The sequence below is a fragment of the Lactuca sativa genome, chromosome 6, assembly GCF_002870075.4.
Source record: "Lactuca sativa cultivar Salinas chromosome 6, Lsat_Salinas_v11, whole genome shotgun sequence".
Taxonomy (NCBI): domain Eukaryota; kingdom Viridiplantae; phylum Streptophyta; class Magnoliopsida; order Asterales; family Asteraceae; genus Lactuca; species Lactuca sativa.
Window position 1 is genome coordinate 147,854,208 of NC_056628.2, and position 18,231 is coordinate 147,872,438.

At 32.2% G+C, this 18,231-nt stretch overlaps 1 protein-coding gene across 2 annotated transcripts; it reads left to right on the forward strand.

Annotated features, from left to right (window-relative positions):
• Positions 1-9,758: 9,758 nt before the first annotated feature.
• On the forward strand, positions 9,759-13,826 carry LOC111890498 (uncharacterized). 2 transcript variants are annotated; one of them, XM_023886605.3, is made up of 7 exons: positions 9,759-10,173; positions 10,515-11,540; positions 11,895-11,985; positions 12,069-12,226; positions 12,646-12,697; positions 12,835-13,005; positions 13,120-13,826. In XM_023886605.3, the coding sequence occupies exons 2-7, from the start codon at positions 10,548-10,550 to the stop codon at positions 13,662-13,664; spliced, it is 2,010 nt and encodes a 669-aa protein (XP_023742373.1). In that variant the 5' UTR covers positions 9,759-10,173; positions 10,515-10,547; the 3' UTR covers positions 13,665-13,826. The 2 variants fall into 2 exon arrangements, with proteins under 2 accessions (XP_023742373.1, XP_023742372.1); XM_023886604.3 differs by having other exon boundaries at positions 9,760-10,173; positions 10,521-11,540.
• The last annotated feature ends 4,405 nt before the right edge of the window (positions 13,827-18,231 follow it).

The window sequence follows — 18,231 nt, forward strand, 5'->3', positions numbered from 1 at the left end:
ACAGAAAGTGATTGTAAGACTATGATCTGGACCATAGCATTCATTATCTTGTGTATGGTATGTGATATTTTGGGGAAGTCACTAAGCTTTGTGCTTACGACTAATGTTTTAAATGTTTTTAGGTACTTTCAGTTCCAAAAGGAAGCACCCGACTTGATTGCATTGCATCTCGTGGAGATTTATTCTGCACAGATTGTTTTTGATTTTACACTGATGCTTTGAGAATACTTTTACTTTGATTATCTTTTGGAACAAATGAATGAATGGTTGAATTATTTAAAAAATGAAATTTTCACTAATTATTTTTGGGACGTTGCAGAAGAAGGAAGGATAATATTGAGTATAGCAACCATCGTTGTTGCTACTATTTTCATTCGTTAGTATTATCCTCTTATACCATTTCTTATACGTATACGCTGGTGGACCACTTCATGCTTGTCAGGATCTGGATCGGTTTGTGATTATGTTATACGAGAAGATCAATCTTTATGGGCACAATCAATAACATTACGATGGGGATGTTAAATTCATTGATATGAAAATCAGAAGTTTCTTCCTAGAAGGACGGGAGCTACAAATCACATAGGTAGAGCCAAGGTGGGCTTTGATCAATTGTGGATAACAACAAGTGAGGGTTCAAAACCAAGTGGGGGAGAACCAACCATTAAGACAAAAAGTGCAAAAAACAACTCGACTTCGTTTTCACAACAAGATCCAAGAGAGTTGTAACGCATGAAGCTAGGAGGAGTTATTAGCTTCGGTTTTGGTATACAGATGTTCAAATGAGTATTTTGGTTGTCAGGTGAGGATACAACGTCAAATATCGTGAGGGAACTTGAAACCTTTACTTGTCCCAATGGGTAAATGGTGCAATCTTATCTTAGATCGTATCATCAAGTGTCCCATTATTGTGTAGAACCACAATAAGTTTTGGGTCAGAGTTGACCAAGTTATAAAAGTATACCTTTCTAGGTTTCATATATGTATAGAATTGGTCTATAAAGAATGTTTTCGTAGACTTGTTATTATTAATAAGTAAAAAGAATTATTTGAGATAATTCTTTGATTTTCTTGAAAATACTCATGTCAATGATAATGTGAAAACGGTTGTAGACCGACAAAGTCAAAACCTGAAAGGGTTACGAAACGGTAGAGTTCATAAATTTTGTCTTTTGAAGTCCTTATCGGATGAGAGATATAGTTGTGTAGGGAATTCAATGTAAAAGGTCGCATATTAATAGTGAAACTTTAATTAACAGAGTTGATGTTTCCATTATGAAGTTAGGACGACATGATAAGCTATCATAAAAGAACTTAAAATATTGTTTATAGTATAAAACAATGTGAAAGCACAATACAGACTTGAAACCCTTACTTAGGGATTGTAATGTGACTTAAGGAATCACCATTCAGGGTTGTTTTGTTGTTGTATGATTTCGGGATGTAATCATCATAAGTGGGAGGTAATTATAACACCCGTAAATTCGAGCTATATGTTTAATCGATTATTCATTTTATTGAAGAAACATAATATCCTTGAATTGGATAATTGTTAATTAATAGATAAATATATGTCGTACACTTTACGGGCTATATTAATATTTATTGTATACACGTTATGTAGACAAATATTATGGATATATAACATTTGTAGCAAATCTTATTATAAAATATCATTTTAGATAAATGATTATTTGGAGAAATGATGTAAAGGAAAGTCGTGTTAATCGTAATTACGAAGCCGTGATTATAAAAAACGCCAAAATATGACTTCGTATGAGGAAGTTATGATTTTTCGAAGTTTCACGTCCAACCCGATACAACAATGTGTGTCATAAAAAGTAAAATGGAGATCAATCGCTCGTTAAAAAAAACAATCTAAACAAAAGTTAATTTCTACGTAAATAAGATTATGTCGATATAAAGAACATCGTGAACGGAGTTCGTATGAAGAAGTTATAAATTTCGCAAGGTCTTTTACAAGGTAATTCTCATAGAATGTAAATTAAAAATAGAATGTGAAATAGCCAATAAAGACTAAATGAAAGTTATAGTACTCCTCGATACGAAACCAGTGATATAAAGAACTTCAAATACAGAGCGCGTATGAGAAATATATGATTTTTCAAAGATTTAGAATTTTACCCGTAAATGATGACGTGACGACATCGGAGTGCGCCAAATGGAAGAGCCGAATACCAAGTCTTGATGATGACGTGGCACCATAAAATTCTGACACGTGGCACCATAAAATGTTGACACGTGTCGCACCGATAAACTAACACGTGACACCACAAATAGACGACACATGTCGCGACCGCATGCTTTCCCTTCCTCCCCAAGCTTGAGTCGCATGGTATCAGAAGAGGTGACCACGTCACCAGACACAACACTCCCCCTGTTTGGCTATAAATTGGTCCGATTTTTATACATTTGCTCTGTAATTTTTCTCCAAAACTCTCTTAAACTTTCCCGAACCCCCAAGGCCTTTAGGAGTTTTTAAGTGTTAGTTGTGAAGATTTGGAACATCAGAGAGCCCGAAGGAATTGAGATTTTGATTTTGAAGTTCCGCTAGCGTAATTTCCGGTTTTTACTAGAAAATCTGTAAGTTGAGTTATACTTAGTATGATTTAAGTGTAACTTATATTTATGTTTATAATCATTATTATGAACTTATAAATAAGATTTATCAGTAATTCTAGTCAGAGAACTAGTGATCTACTTATATGAGTGATGTCTAGGCTATATCTTTGAGGTGTTTAAAGTGACATTTCCAAATGGTACATCTTTTTACCAAACGGATCCTATGTCAAGAACAATCTTACTTGGTCATTTTTGATTTTATAGAACTCAGTATTTCCTTGGGATTATTGGAGAATCCAAAAATCATAAATATAGCCTTATAAATGTGAAAGAATACTAAAGCTTAGTAATATTCATATTTAGGTAGTTTTAAAGGGAAAACTAAAGTGTTGGACGGGGAACTAACTTTCCTGTGAATCTTCCACCTCAGTCAGCGTACATAGTTACTTTCATGAACATGATTTTAATATAAATACTTATTAAAACTATTAAATATTAGTTGAAAGTTTATATGTGAATTAAATACTTATTATCTGTAATATATGTTAAATGTATATTTGATAACATACATTGTGTTTACTAGATATTGTTATATATGTGTTAAGTGTATTATTACTTAAAAGACTAATGTACATTAAATACCTGATACTCTATGCTAAATACATACACTAAATTGTGATAGTGTTGAAACATGGTTGGTATTGAAAGTTGATTACATGGATTGTAATCTTGTCTAAGTTTTAAACAAAAAAATATAAAGGATGTTTAGTTCCAAGTCAGTTGAAAAAGGGTATACTGATACCTTGTAGTATTGCATGACTAGGAAAACTGTATTAAAAGGGAATTAAAAATATTGTAATATGGTCTAGTTATAAACTAAGGTTTGTTAAGGATATTTAGTTCAAAAGTAAGTTGAACGCGTGTTTAGTTATACATTGTATTGTAATGACATTGCATAAGCAAGAAATTTGTGTTGGATATTGATTAGAGGTTTTGAAGTCATGTCTAGTTATAATCTAAGACTTGAAAGGAATGATTAGTTTAAATAATTTGGATATTGGGTAAGGGTGTGTGTGATATTGGAATGAAGAGTAGAACTCTATTCTATGACATTGTTATGCGTTAGCGTTGGGTTACGTCCCAAAGTACTACATTGGTATTCCTCCTCTTTTTAGACAACCATAAATGGTGTGTCTGTATTTGTCAACCAGAAATGGTGTGTCTGTATCACGCTATCGGAGGGTATGTATGGTCATCTACCAAAGTAGGATGACAACCAAATACTAAATTTTCTTGTGGAAACGTTAGCCGACTTATAGTCTGTAAGTGTTAATGAATTGTACTGATCTAGAGAAAATGATTGTATGTTCATTCGTTGTATTGTATCCCCCATGGTTTCCATTATTGACTTACACCTACTGCTAGTGAATCACGAAGCAATACAGTAAACTCGATTCCTATAGTGATCCATAAGGATAAATCGTATAAGATCACTGTTATAGGATCAATATGTGAGGATCGACGGACCGGGTGCTAAATAATGGTAAAATTCTTGGATTAAAGTGTTTAAGCTTATAACTAAATTGGTATATACTTGTAACTAAAAGCAAAGTCCTTCTTGGGTTGCCCTCATAACTAGTAATTGAGTAGAATGACATTGGGAGAGAGAGATAGAGGATAATTTGTTAGTTTATTATATGAATAATAAATTAATTGGAAATTGAAATAAATTATTTATGAATATATTAATTGGAAATAGTAATAATTAATTAAGAATTAATCAGAATTAATTTTGATTTAATTCTTGGTTAACTATAATTAATTAAAGGTTCAAGGAAATAAATGATTTATTAATATATTATATGATTAATATATTAATTAGAAATAGTAAGAGTTAACTCAAAGTTCCTAAGTTGCTCCCTTACGGCCACTACATACATACATCAATCTTCCTATCATACAAGTATATTACTACATACATACATCACTAATCTTCCTAGTCATACTTATTATTCCCTTCTACTCACGTGTTGGAAGGAGTTCTTGCTAATATTGACAAGTCAACATATGAATGCACAGTCATGTATAGTTAAGATTTCTAAGGTTATCTGAGCCTAATTACATATATTAATATCACTAAAGCATTCACTTAACAAACTATCAATATCATCATACACTTCAATAAGGACAAAGCAAACACGTATCATGTATAATAATACATATCTCCTAAGCATGGATTCTTGCATGCAATCCTGATCATATCCTTACCCCATACTCAAGTACACGTGTGTATCTACTACATAAATAACATAATATATATATATATATATATATATATATATATATATATATATATATATATATATATATATATATATATATACTAGTTATGTTCAAGGCCCGTGCTAAGCACGACCCATGGAAGGTAATTTGGGTATTTCCATTTATTGAGTCTTGAAGAAGCGTAAGTACATTGTTGATGTGAAAGGAATTCAAAGTTTGTTGTTGTCGGTAGTAAACAATCGAGTATGTTGTTATTATTGACAAATAAATGAAAATGCATTATTACCTTTATGGGTAAGGAAGCGAAATAACATTGTTATTATGGGTAAAACTTAAAGTACATTGCTTATATTAGCAAAAGGCGTAAAATCTATTGATATCTCCTATAATTCCTAATTTGTCGTTATTTCTTGTCAAGAAACCAACTTGTCCACAACTCCCATATTCTCTAAATAACTGATATTTACATAAGCATGCATATTAAGGTCAACTTTAAATTGATGATGATTAAAAAACCTACAAGTGTGCTGCTATTAATGGTCCTTTCAAATAGCACATTGTATGTTTTGGTAAAAATTGTAAATTTCATTGCTAAATGGCATAATTCAATCTTCATCTTTTAAACAACATCACATAATGCCCCCACACAACATACACATCAGCATGCACAATGTGCATGTATTTATGTGGTTGTGTGTTTGTTTCACCCCCTTCCTTTAGTTTTACAATAAAAGTGTATGCTTCAAATATATAAAAATAAAAGTATAATGTTATAACTTGCTAGATTTCTCTTTCTTGGAAGCTTTAAAAAGAAAAACCTATCACCAAATCAACGTTGTAATAGAAAAAATGAAAATAGATTGTTGTATTGGAAAACCGATGGTTCCTTCATGATAAGTGTCAAGTTGAACATCCATAAGGTACTTGTAGAAATGTAAGGAAAAAGTAAATGAGGAAAAAAATTTGTAAGAGTACTTGTGAGCATTCCTTCTTTGTTACGTATGCATTTGACCCTAAATATTCTCTAATAAATCCGAAGTTACATGCATTTAATTATTTCGTTACAGTTATTGCTACATATAGAAAAATCATCACCTGTTGACGATGCAATTTACTGTCGGCTACAAAAGATCTTGAATGAATAGTTCGACGATCTGTTTAATGTGTCTTCCAAACCAGGTCAACAACACCAAAAAAGAGCAATACATTTAAGTCATATAATAATTTAAAAAAATGAATTACCTTGTATAAAACTATTCTTGAAAAAAGGAAACCCCACTTGGATTGGTATGACCAGCATGCACCCCGGAAATATTAATTTGAGTGTGGTCTTTTTCTGAAAGCCTTATTCCTTCCTCACAAATATGCGGTGCATTAGTTACAGCTGTTGGTGATCCAATATTATCACTCAACAAGAGTTCTTTGAATGAATCAAATGCAAGAACCACTCTCCCTAATCGAACTAATACCAAACTTTAGTGTCAAATTGGTATCCAGTTTCATTATATAGAAGTAAGATTTTCTTATAAACCATTCTAGTCTATATTTGAAAGCTTGAACCCTCCCTAAATTTTCCTAATGTTGTTATTTATAAAGCAAGAAACTATAAACAGTGATAACAGAGGCTGCTATGTTGTTTTACTGTTTGTGGGTTGGATTTCAACCATAAAAATGTGGACTTTAAAGCAAACTCATGTAATTTAGAACAGAGACAATCGTTCCCATTGTGTTATTTCGAAGATTTCGTAAGCAAAGAAATCATGGAAAAAAATTGTGCTTATGTAATGAGAACAAAACAGAATTGCACCCACACAATGGAAACCTAAGAGACAGAATGTTGAGAAGATGGGGAATACTATATGTGCGAATACATATAGAAACAAAAAAATTCAAGCTTTAACATAAATAAGTTATTTCTATTTTTTAATGACGGTAACTACTATAACAAACAAGTTAACGATTTAGGTTCTTAGTTTAGAAATTAAGAAAAGGCATGATGCGATTGTTGGAAATTTGATCTCATACGCTAAAGACTCAAAAGTTAAAATCATTTGGAATTAGGGTATTCATTCCTTAAATTTCGTCACTGACCTGTCTAAATAGGTTTAAATGTTTGAAATCATTGGATCTGACTGTCAACATTTCGATTAGAATTATAAGAAAAAAACAAAAAACTTAGTGTTCACAAACCAAATGTGAGACAGGAAGCAGTGGCGGAAACAGGGTGGAGAGGAACGTCCTTCTCTAAAACCTATCGTGTAGAGTTGAGCGGTGGAGAGATCAAGTATGTAGTGTCGGGGGTTGTAAAAACGTATGGATACACCTAGAATACCATAATATTAAATTTGACGTCATCTGATCCTCTTCAAAACTAGACACCACTAAAACCCAAGATCGTATCTGAAAATCGATAATGATTTCTAGAAATAGGGAAAATTTGGTTTGTTTGGTTAATATAAAACTATAAAAGCGTGTATAGCAAAATTAGAACCCAACATTTACAAAACACATACCTTTGAGAAGAAAACCAAAGCATCTTCAGAGTTTTATATATGATATTTAATCCCTTGTAAATAGGAGAGAATGAAGCGCAAAATGTCTAAAAGCACCGTCTCCCACCAGGTTTGACAATCCAATTTTTACAGGCGTTGTTCAAATGTTAAGTGAGTGCTTGAAAACATATGAATTAGTTGTAGGCAGCACCAAAACAAATGGAATGGATGTTGAATAGAGAATGTGTTTAGCAAACCGAAGAGTAATCCACACATACTGGGCTTGAATAGAGAGAAGAGGGTATATATACCCTTTGTCTTCAAGAAATGTATGAGAGGTCATATCGATTCAATGTTTTCTGGAACCTTAATTCCATTGTTAACAATTTGATGGCGTCATTCCAATTTGGGGTGACCTGTCGTTATTGGAATCCTAAGAAAACTCTTTAGGTGGCACCACAATAAAAATGCTTATATATATATATATATATATATATATATATATATATATATATATATATATATATATATATATATATATATATATATATATATATATATATATATATATATATATATATATATATATATATATATATATATATATGTGTGTGTGTGTGTGTGTGTGTGTGTGTGTGTGTGTGTGTGTGTTTTAGGAATCATTTTCTTACTTGAGCTCTGAGTGACTGTAGGCATCACATCCTTTGATTCTTTTATAGAAAAATTTAGAAAACTATTTTATAAAAGTTATCACATCTCATGTTTAGTTCAAGGCACCCAATGCTAGCCCAAATCCCTTAAACTAAGACTCTAATATCAATTAGTATCGTTGTAAATTTCGACCCATAATTTTCAATTTTTAATTAAAAGTAATCAACCAAAATCCATTTCTCGAAAGTATATCAAAACAACTATTTTTTTTTTTGCAAAATATGAAAAAAATTTCAAAATCAACCCAAAGTATTTGTGTTTAATTTTCCCTTAAGATCAGTTGAGGAATTCAACTTGGATACAATTTAACAAAAACGTAGATTTCAACTTGTAATAAGTTGTATTAAAAAATTACCCAATTTGACCATACCCAATTTAGATGTCAACTTTATAAGTGTCGTATCGGATTTTGGGAAAAATCTAACTTTGATGTAAGCTTTTCCATTATTTCTATATGATTCCATAGTCTAGTAAATCAAGTCTTGAATGAATTTGGATCGGCAGTAGTAGTACCCAGTACCCACTTATACTTTAAGAATTTCTAGACAACACTCGAGTATATGAAAGTTTCTCATTCACAAATGCCAATTTGATGTTTGTGGTAGCCCCTGAAATACAAAACCTTGTTCGCAAACATACAAAACATACAAAAGTAATTAATATGTTATATAATTGAAAAATAAAAATATAGATCATAATATATTCATAACAGACGTATTTATATAAAGGTCGTAAGTAAAAATATATTAATTTTAATGGGAATAATCAAAATGAATTGTAATATAATGTAACCCGAACGTGTGTATATAAAAATCCTTAAAATCCAAAAATGTATGAAGAAGTTACGACGTTCATAAGACAAAACCTAAGCACCAAACAATTGAGGCCGTGGTGGCCATAAGATTGAATAACCCCGAACACCTCATTAACGACGGTCACATCCTAATGTAGGATATTGGGAGAAAAAACCTTAAGAAGTCGTTTATAAGTATTGAATGTGTACAACAACAAAGATTTATTTTGCATATATATATATATATATATATATATATATATATATATATATATATATATATATATATATATATATATATATATATATAATAGTTCAAATAATAAATAATATGAAAGCGTAAAAAAATATTATTTTTATGTTATTATTCTCTAATGAATTTTGTATCAATAACTTTATATCATTATTCAATAATGAACAAATCAATAGTCCCAAGTTAAAACTAAAATTATAATTTACTTCAAAAATGTATATAAATAAATTTATAATAGAATAATGACATTCTAATGAATATATGAATAATCAAACGTTAATATTTATATTATAATTATTTCAACAATAAACATATACAACATTCATTACAGAATAATAACATAAACATATTTTCACATTACTTTACGGATTGCCTACATTAGTCGGTCATAAAAACTAAATATATACAATTAAAAGTTAAATGAAAAAATATAGGCTCAAAAAAATTAAATAACGAAATATATAAAAATCAAAAAATGTATGACGTAATTATCCATACACGGATATACCATTATTACTTTTGACATATTTGATTAAAAACAATAATTTGCCTGTCATCATCCAAATACCGTACAATTATCTTCGAAACAAAAATCCAATTTCTTAAAATTTTCACAGCAAAGTTGAGGAAGTGCGGCGTACACATCGATAGCAATTACTTGAATCGTCACCACCGCTGGTTGAACCGTCGCATCGGAGTTGGGTCCCGCCGTATATTCTTCACTCACCACCTTCTTCTGCGCCAATGGTGGTTGCAAACATCCAAATCACAATAAAGATAAAAGTGAGAACGCCACGACAATTCTGGACAAAACGAACCCATACCCGGATTTCAATTTCGGGTCCACCCGTTTCTTGAAGGCTCTTTCCTCTGTAGCCTGTAGTCCCCTTGTTTTGAACGTTTCCCATTAAGTCAAACATCGTCGCTTTCAAAATATTTATATAATTCCTCCAATCGCGTGCATATAAGAGAAAACTGTTTGTAGAACTAGAACTTTGCACCCGTTTTCAAATTTGGTATCCTTTTGACAGTTGACTCAACATTTAATGAGTACCCAGGTGAGAATTTTCCATTTTCCGATTTCTTATTTCATTCGAGTTTGTGTTTCATGTTTCTGTCAGAAATTATCAGTTATTGTATTGATTGATTGTGGGAAATTGTTCAATTTTGCTATACTTTGTTAAGAAATCAAAATCCCTCCTTTGATTGATCGCAATCAATCATTAAATCGCATATTTTGATCGTTAGTTGAACAAAACTCGTTTTATATCCACTTCAGTTGTTTGCGAAGTAGTTCATTGAGGCTTGGGATGTTCAATATTTGAAAAGAAATCAATAATCTTGATGTAGGGTTCATAAGTATCCGTATTAATTTGTGTGTTCTCATTTTTTATTTGAGGATTAGGCTTCAAGAAGGTGAAGATTTGCGAAAATGAAAATGAGTTGTTGCAGTGAGATTGAAGACGACTTCTTCGATGCACGCGAGGTGTTTGTTTCAATGTCTGACTCAGATTCCGAACGTTACTCCGACGATTGTTGTACTTCCGGGTATAAATACGATTCATGGATTGGTAATCTTGATAGCGTCGACGAACGTCGCAATAAGTTCATAAGATCCATCGGTCTGAGTTCTAAATGGCTCGTAAGAGATGAAGAATCCGACGAGACTTCCGATGAGAAAACAGAAAACCCTAAACCCGCCGCCGACCAACAAATTCCAGACCTTGAAGATGCGTTTCTGATCCGACAGCCTTCTTTATCCATTTGGTCAAATCCCACCATCGAATTACCAAAACCTGATTTAGTAATCGAGAATTTTCAAGAAGAATCATCAATGAATCAATCATTCGACTTCGGTTTATCTTCATCTTCTCAAAAAGAAACCATAAACAGTAGTTTATTAGACAGAAGAAAGAAAGTAAAGAAAGGTTGGCTTCATAAACTAAACATCATCTCTCGACTCACAGATCATGAATCAGAATCAACGGTATCAAACGGTGCCACGTGTACTCTTTCAGTTCCTGTTCACACTAACAAAAAGAAATCAAAAGAATTATCATCACTTTACGCCACCCAAGATTTCGAAGCACATAAAGGGTCGATTTCGGTTCTTAAATTCAGTCACGATGGTAGATATTTAGCGAGTGCAGGTGATGATGGAATTGTGAAAATTTGGGAGATTTCTGAACATGATGATCCAAGAAAATATGAAATTAAAGGGAATGACACGTCATCATTATACTTTTCAAGTAATCATTTATCTGAATTGGCGCCAATTAAAGAGAAAAATAGGAGGATTAGGAAATCATCTGATTTGGCTTGTGTTATTATACCACCTAAAGTGTTTCGGATCTCGGAGAAACCGGTGCATGAGTTTCATGGTCATGAAGGCGAAATCTTGTCCCTCTCGTGGTCGAAAAGCGGGGTTAGTATAACAACTATTTTGCTTTCGTTACATTCTATTCTGAAAAATCTACTGAATACTGAATATACCAATGAAAATCATTTTTCACGTTATAATCAGGTAGATTTTTCAATGTATAACAACAATGTATTTTTATTTATTTGTTTATTTTGGTATTCTGTTTTGGTTTCATTGTACTTTGAAAAATCTATCTGAATATACGAATGAAAATCATTTTTTACAGTATAATCAGATAGATTTTTCAAGATGCAGAGTCCAAATAAGAAAAAAGAATAAAAGTACAATACTACATTTTTTTATTAACATCTTGTATTTGCATAATCCTAATATTATGATCTCCTAAATGTTTTATAGTGTCTTTTATCATCATCCGTGGATAAAACTGTGCGTATGTGGAAAATCGGATACGATGAATGCCTCAAAGTTTTCACTCATAACAACTACGGTAACTTTCCCTCCAAATTCGTGTATTTTTTTTCTATTTTTCACAATCATTTTACTTATACTTATTATTTATTATCAATGCAGTGACATGTGTAGAATTTAACCCCGTGGATGAAAACTATGTGATTACTGGATCCATAGATGGAAAAATACGAATTTGGGAAGCCCGTAGAAGCCAAGTCATCGACTGGATTGAAATTAGAGATCTCGTGACTGCTATTTGTTATTATGCCAATGGAAAGGTTCGTATTTTAGCTTTTAATATTTGGACAAAACCTTTACATTTTTAGTATTTTACATGAAAAACTATTACAAATTCATTTTTAGCAAAAAAAAAAACATTGATAATCTGAATTATTTTCATTTAAGCTGTTATTCACCTACTAAAATGTTTACAACATTTCTGACCAATAAAGTGACAGGATTGGAGTGTCTATTTTTAAGCATTTGTAACATGTTAATCGATATTAATAGGTAAATAACGGCTAAAACGAAAAGTTTAAATTTTTAGTAGTTTTTCTTGAGAAACAAATTTTATAATGCTTTTTCAATTAAAACGTGAAAAATGCGAATGAGTTTTTCTTAAATTTGACATTTTATATATAGAAAAAAAAAGTTTTTTTTTTCTTAACTAATTGCGATCTTGTTTTGTTAAACGCAGGGATGCATTGTGGGAACATTAGATGGAAATTGCAGTTTTTACGATATCATAGGTACGTAACATAGTGTCCAAAATTTAAAAAAAAAAAAAAAAAAAAAAAAAAAAAAAAAAAAAAACCACGAAAAATCAGTTATATAGCACATAGTGTTCTTTGATCCTTAAATTTGATGATTGAATCTGTTTTTTCAGATAAACGATTGCATCTGGACGCTCAAATTTGCGTAATGAGTAAAAAGAAATGGCCGAGACGAATAACCGGATTCCAATTTTGCCCCACCGACGCCAGAAAAGTTATAGTTTCATCGGCCGATTCACAAATTAGGGTTCTTTGTGGAATCAACGTCGTCGGAAAATTCAAAGGTAATTACTAAATACTAAATACTAAATACCAAATACATTACTACATTTACATTCCGATCTGTTTTCGAGGGCAATTTGAATTTGTTTTACTTACTGAAACGTATAATCACGCAGGAAACCGGAGTTCAGGAAGCCAAAAGTCGGCATCTTTCACGGCGGACGGAAAACACATCGTTTCAGCCGGAGACGACTCCAACATCTACATCTGGAACCATGTCAGCTCCGATAAGCTCGACGCAAAACCCAAAAGCAACGTATCGTACGAAACTTTCTTCTCCCAGGACGCCTCGGTGGCCATACCGTGGTGTGGGATTAAAACCATAGCGGCGGCGTTTCCGTCACCGAGATTAATCAACACCGCCGACGTTCCTCCGAGAAGCAGGATAGATTCACCGAGAATCCCGTCGTCGGGTATAAACCGGAGTCATTTCTTGGACTCATTGTTGAAGACTCCGGCGACGTGGCCGGCGGAAGCGCTGCCGCATCAGACTCAAGTTTGCGTGTCGCCGTCGATGCGGAAGTCGGAGTACAGGTTTCTGAGAAGCGCGTACCGGAATACTTTTGTGGCGCCGCATACGTGGGGTTTGGTGATTGTGGCGGCGGGTTTGGATGGCCGGATTCGGACTTATGTCAATTACGGGTTACCGGTTCGGGTTTAAATATTGGAAGTATGTGTGTAAAAAAAAATTGGTATATTAGTTATATAGTACATATAAATATATATAATACAATTATACATATACAAAATTGTGATTTTTGTATACTTTCTTGTACTGGTAGACATGAAACCCAATTTCAAGACTAATATGTTTTGAGTGATATATTTTGATTGTGAAATAAATCACACAACAAAACAATATTCGAAGAGAATATTTTTTTGTAGTCTTGATCATAATTTCATTGTTTCATAACCCTAAATATTGTTGATCTTGGAATTTGGGGCTGTGATTGCTAAACTAGTCTCTATATTTCATGTTAGCAATTACAACTTTGTAGTTTTCTTGGTTTGTATATCGACATTTTATATATTATAAGATGATTGATCAATATGTTTAATTTGTTGTTTATGATCGTTGGATGAAGAATATACATATGTTGCTTAAATACTAAATCAACATATTAACCTACATTGGTTGCTTAAATACCAAAACAATATGTAGACATAAGTTATTGTTGAATAACCTATTCATGGGTAGATCTAGGGGTGTAAACGAGCCGAGTCGAGCTGAATACTACCAAGCTCGAAGCTCGGTTCGACTAAAATACTCGAGCTCGAAACTCGGTTCGAACTCGACTCGAGCCTTGATTTTAAGCTCGAGCTCGGGCTCATGAAATACTCGACAATCTCGAGCTCGGTTCGGTTCGGCTCGACTGATATTTAAAAAAATCAAAATCACTAAATTGAGTAAAAAATATTAAACATTCCACATGTAAATGTCCAAACTACCAAAAAAACAACTATTAATCACCTAATATCAATATAACATCAACCATATATGTCATAAATGAATAATTATAAAGAAATGACATATATCTTATAAATGAATAATTATAAAGAAATGACATATATGTAAATTACACTAAGCTCAACTAAGCTCGCGAGCCTTACGAGCTGAGTATTTTTGTACTCGAGCTTGGCTCAATAAGGTATTCAAGTAGCTCGAGCTCGAGCTCGGCTCGATTAAGGTCGAGTCGATTTCGAGTATTTTTCGAGTCGGTCTCGAGTTTCTCGCGAATTGGCTTGTCTCACTTACACCCCTAGGTAGATCCAGACCAGTTTCAGCCATATACAGATAATCCTTCTCTATAATTTCTTCTTCGATGACCATGTTGGAAAACTAACTATATTGGGTGTGACATCTCATAACTTGGTCTGATTTGAAATAGCATCATACTTTGAAAGAAATAATCCTTAATAGAGTTGTGGTGGATAATCCCTAAAAATTTAAAAACATTTTAATTGAAAATTTTATAAAACAACAAGGGGTATCCTCGAGCATCATACACATTAGCAAAGTATAAATAAACTAAGTGGGTGTTTGTGTTATTTCAAGGCTAGGTAACTATTAAACTATTTTTGTCAAATATTCCCTCCGTCCCAAATTTATAGTCCACTTTTGACTTTTTAAGTCTTTTTTCTTTAACTTTGACCTTAAATATTTTTATTTGTGTTATATATTACTTGATAAAACTTATAACAATGAAAAAACATTTAAAATACAATTCATTCATATATTTTGCATCAAGTATTATCTATAAAAAAACAAAAATATTTAAGGTCAAAGTTGAAAAAAAAAAAAAGACTTCAAAATTCAAAAGTGGACTATCAATTTGGGACGAAGGTAGTAAATGTTTATGTCTGGTCTCTAAGCAATGGGCCGTTAACAAATATTATTATTTCCATCACAAGTCTGAATAATATTTCTTGTTGATTTAGGATCATATCTTTCGACTTAAACCTTGTTTGATTTCTAAGAAGAGAAAATGAGGTAACGGCCGCACTATGTATTTTGATTTTACTCTTTCAGTCTTTAAAGTTATTTTTTTATTTTTTAAGGGAACAAAGTTAATGTCGACTTGTTTTTTTAGTCACTGCGATCTAATATACCAGGTTAGATAATAAAACTTGGGTACATATATTTCATTATAAACCTGCAACTCAAAAATAAAGAAAAACTCATATATGTTATCCATCTATCGTTCTCTCTTGCAAGCTTACATCTCCCCGTCTAATTCCTCAAACCTTTAATAACTCGTTACCGACAAAAGCTCAATCACATACTATCAAGAAAGGAGGAGTCAGTGACGAGTAAAAAAAGAAGCAGGGAAGAGTTTATCGTTTGATGTTGGGTTATTTCCAAACACATTTGGTTTTGATAGTAGAAGCAGTAGAAGCACCAAATCATCATCGTTGCAGTGCTCATTTTTTAAGGTGCCCAACAAAAATATGAAGTGGATATAAATTGAAATTTATGTACGTTCCTAATTTTCTTTGTCATTTGATTTCAAACACTATCTAACACCATTTGCACAAGCTTGATTTTCTGGCACTAAACTCTAACTTTAAATGCACACGAAAGTGTTCGATGAAATGCTTGAATCAAATATTTTCTTCAACAAGTTTGTATTCATTATAACTTCATGTATGAAATGAGTAGGTTGATTTCTGTTATAAGTAAACTTGTTTTTGTATGAGTATACTAAGAGAAAAATTACATTTTCGAAAAAAGGCATTTGCTTTAGTCACGTTCAACCAATCTCCAAACAATCCCGATTCTTATGCATTTGACAATGGTGGTCTGATAATGTTGCAGGTGATGGAGGCGTGAAGATTATTTTTTTGTAATGATCCACAAGGTGGAGACAAAAACGAGAGAGAGAGAGAGAGAGAGAGAGATGAGCCCATATTTATTTTTTATTTCTAAAGTGAAAAAGAATTGATATAAATATAGAAAGTCAATGACTATGAACCAAAATTAAAGTCAATGTCTATGTGGCAAAGGGGTAACCGGGTTACCCCTTCATTTTGTCAAAAGTGACCAAATCGATCCGACAAAAACAGTTTGTTCCCTAAAAGGCACGAAAAAAATTAGGGACTAAAAGGGTAAAATCAAAATACATAGTAGGGTTGTTACGTCATTTTCCCTTCTAAATACAATTTTTACACTGGTCATGGTCTCATGGAAATGTCAACAATATTAAGCTTAATATATGATCAAGCTACAATTTCTACACTGGCCATGGTCTCATGGACCCGTCAACGGTATTCAACTCAATTTCTACACTAGTCATGACCATTGTAGAAATTATAGCTTGGTCATAGTTACTTAAAACACACAAGGATTGTAATATATGACCAAGCTATAATTTCTACACTAGGTCATGGTCTCATGGACCCATCAACGGTATTATGCTCATCTCAACCCTATCTGTCATTGTCAAATTTCGAGTGGTACTCATCAATGTCATCCTTATAATGTGAAAAACACATGGTGTTATTTTGTTATTTCCGAACTTGAACCTTGTTTGCTTTTTAAATACATGTTATCTATTTCTTTCGTGATTTATAAGCTTATTGTAGGGATGGGAATATACGAACAAGTTAAAATTTCATACTTTTAGTTATAAATGCATAACATGTAGCACTAGTCCTTTTTAAATACATGTTAATCATTTTCTAACATTGATGCAATGCAAAATTCTCCAGGTAGTCCTTTTTAAATACATGTTAATCATTTTTAAATACATGTTAATCATTTTCTAACATTGAGGAGCCCAATGATATCACTTTTCTTGTTAGGGCAAAATGAACGAATAAACTTTGACTATATAATTATAACCTTTACTTACCAAATCATATATGGTACTACATTTTATAACATCAAGTTACTGATGCGTTTACACAATGCTAATATGCAACCGATTTGTAAATTACAACTTATATATCTCCGTTTGAAGAATAGTAAATATTATCGTCGTAGAATTATTTGTGACAAGATCCATGAAGTAATCTTTAAGCATGGTTTTATCCAATACTAAAAATCTCTATTAATCATGAATATTGTAGCAATCCCAATTGTAATGTCTTAACCTCAATCGACAATCTACCATCAGTTCATGACAATCTTAATTCACCACTCACTTCCAAAAGTATGAACGACTATGGGAATTTGAATAATTCAAATTACTTAGGAAGTAAAAATGCAAAATTGAAACACAAGAATAAATAATTGAATAAGGTAGCACAATACTCATAAATAATTCTCTATTATTCATTCACCAAAATCAAAAATTTGTTACAAGTTTCAAACTATCACCTAACTACTAAAGCTAAAATCGTCTCTTAAACCTATGCTCTTAGCATGTTAGTAGTGTTTGACTCTGCTCATATCCTTTCTGAAAGGATCTACAACATTATCTTTTGATGATACTCGCTTCACCAGAAGGTGTCCTTCAACCCAATGTCAAATGTAATGGTACTTTCTGTTGATATGCTTGGATCTACTATGTTCCTTTGGTTCTTTTGTTAAAGGAATCATGCCTTCATTATCACAGATGAGTTCCATCGGTACTTGAATTTGGAATGACTCCAAGATCTCCAATAAAGTTCTTCATCCAAGACGCTTCCTTTGATGCTTCACTCTCTACAATGTACTCTGACTCACAAGTGGAATCTGCCACTATGTCTTTCTTGGAGCTTTTCCAAGTAACTGCTCCACCATTCAA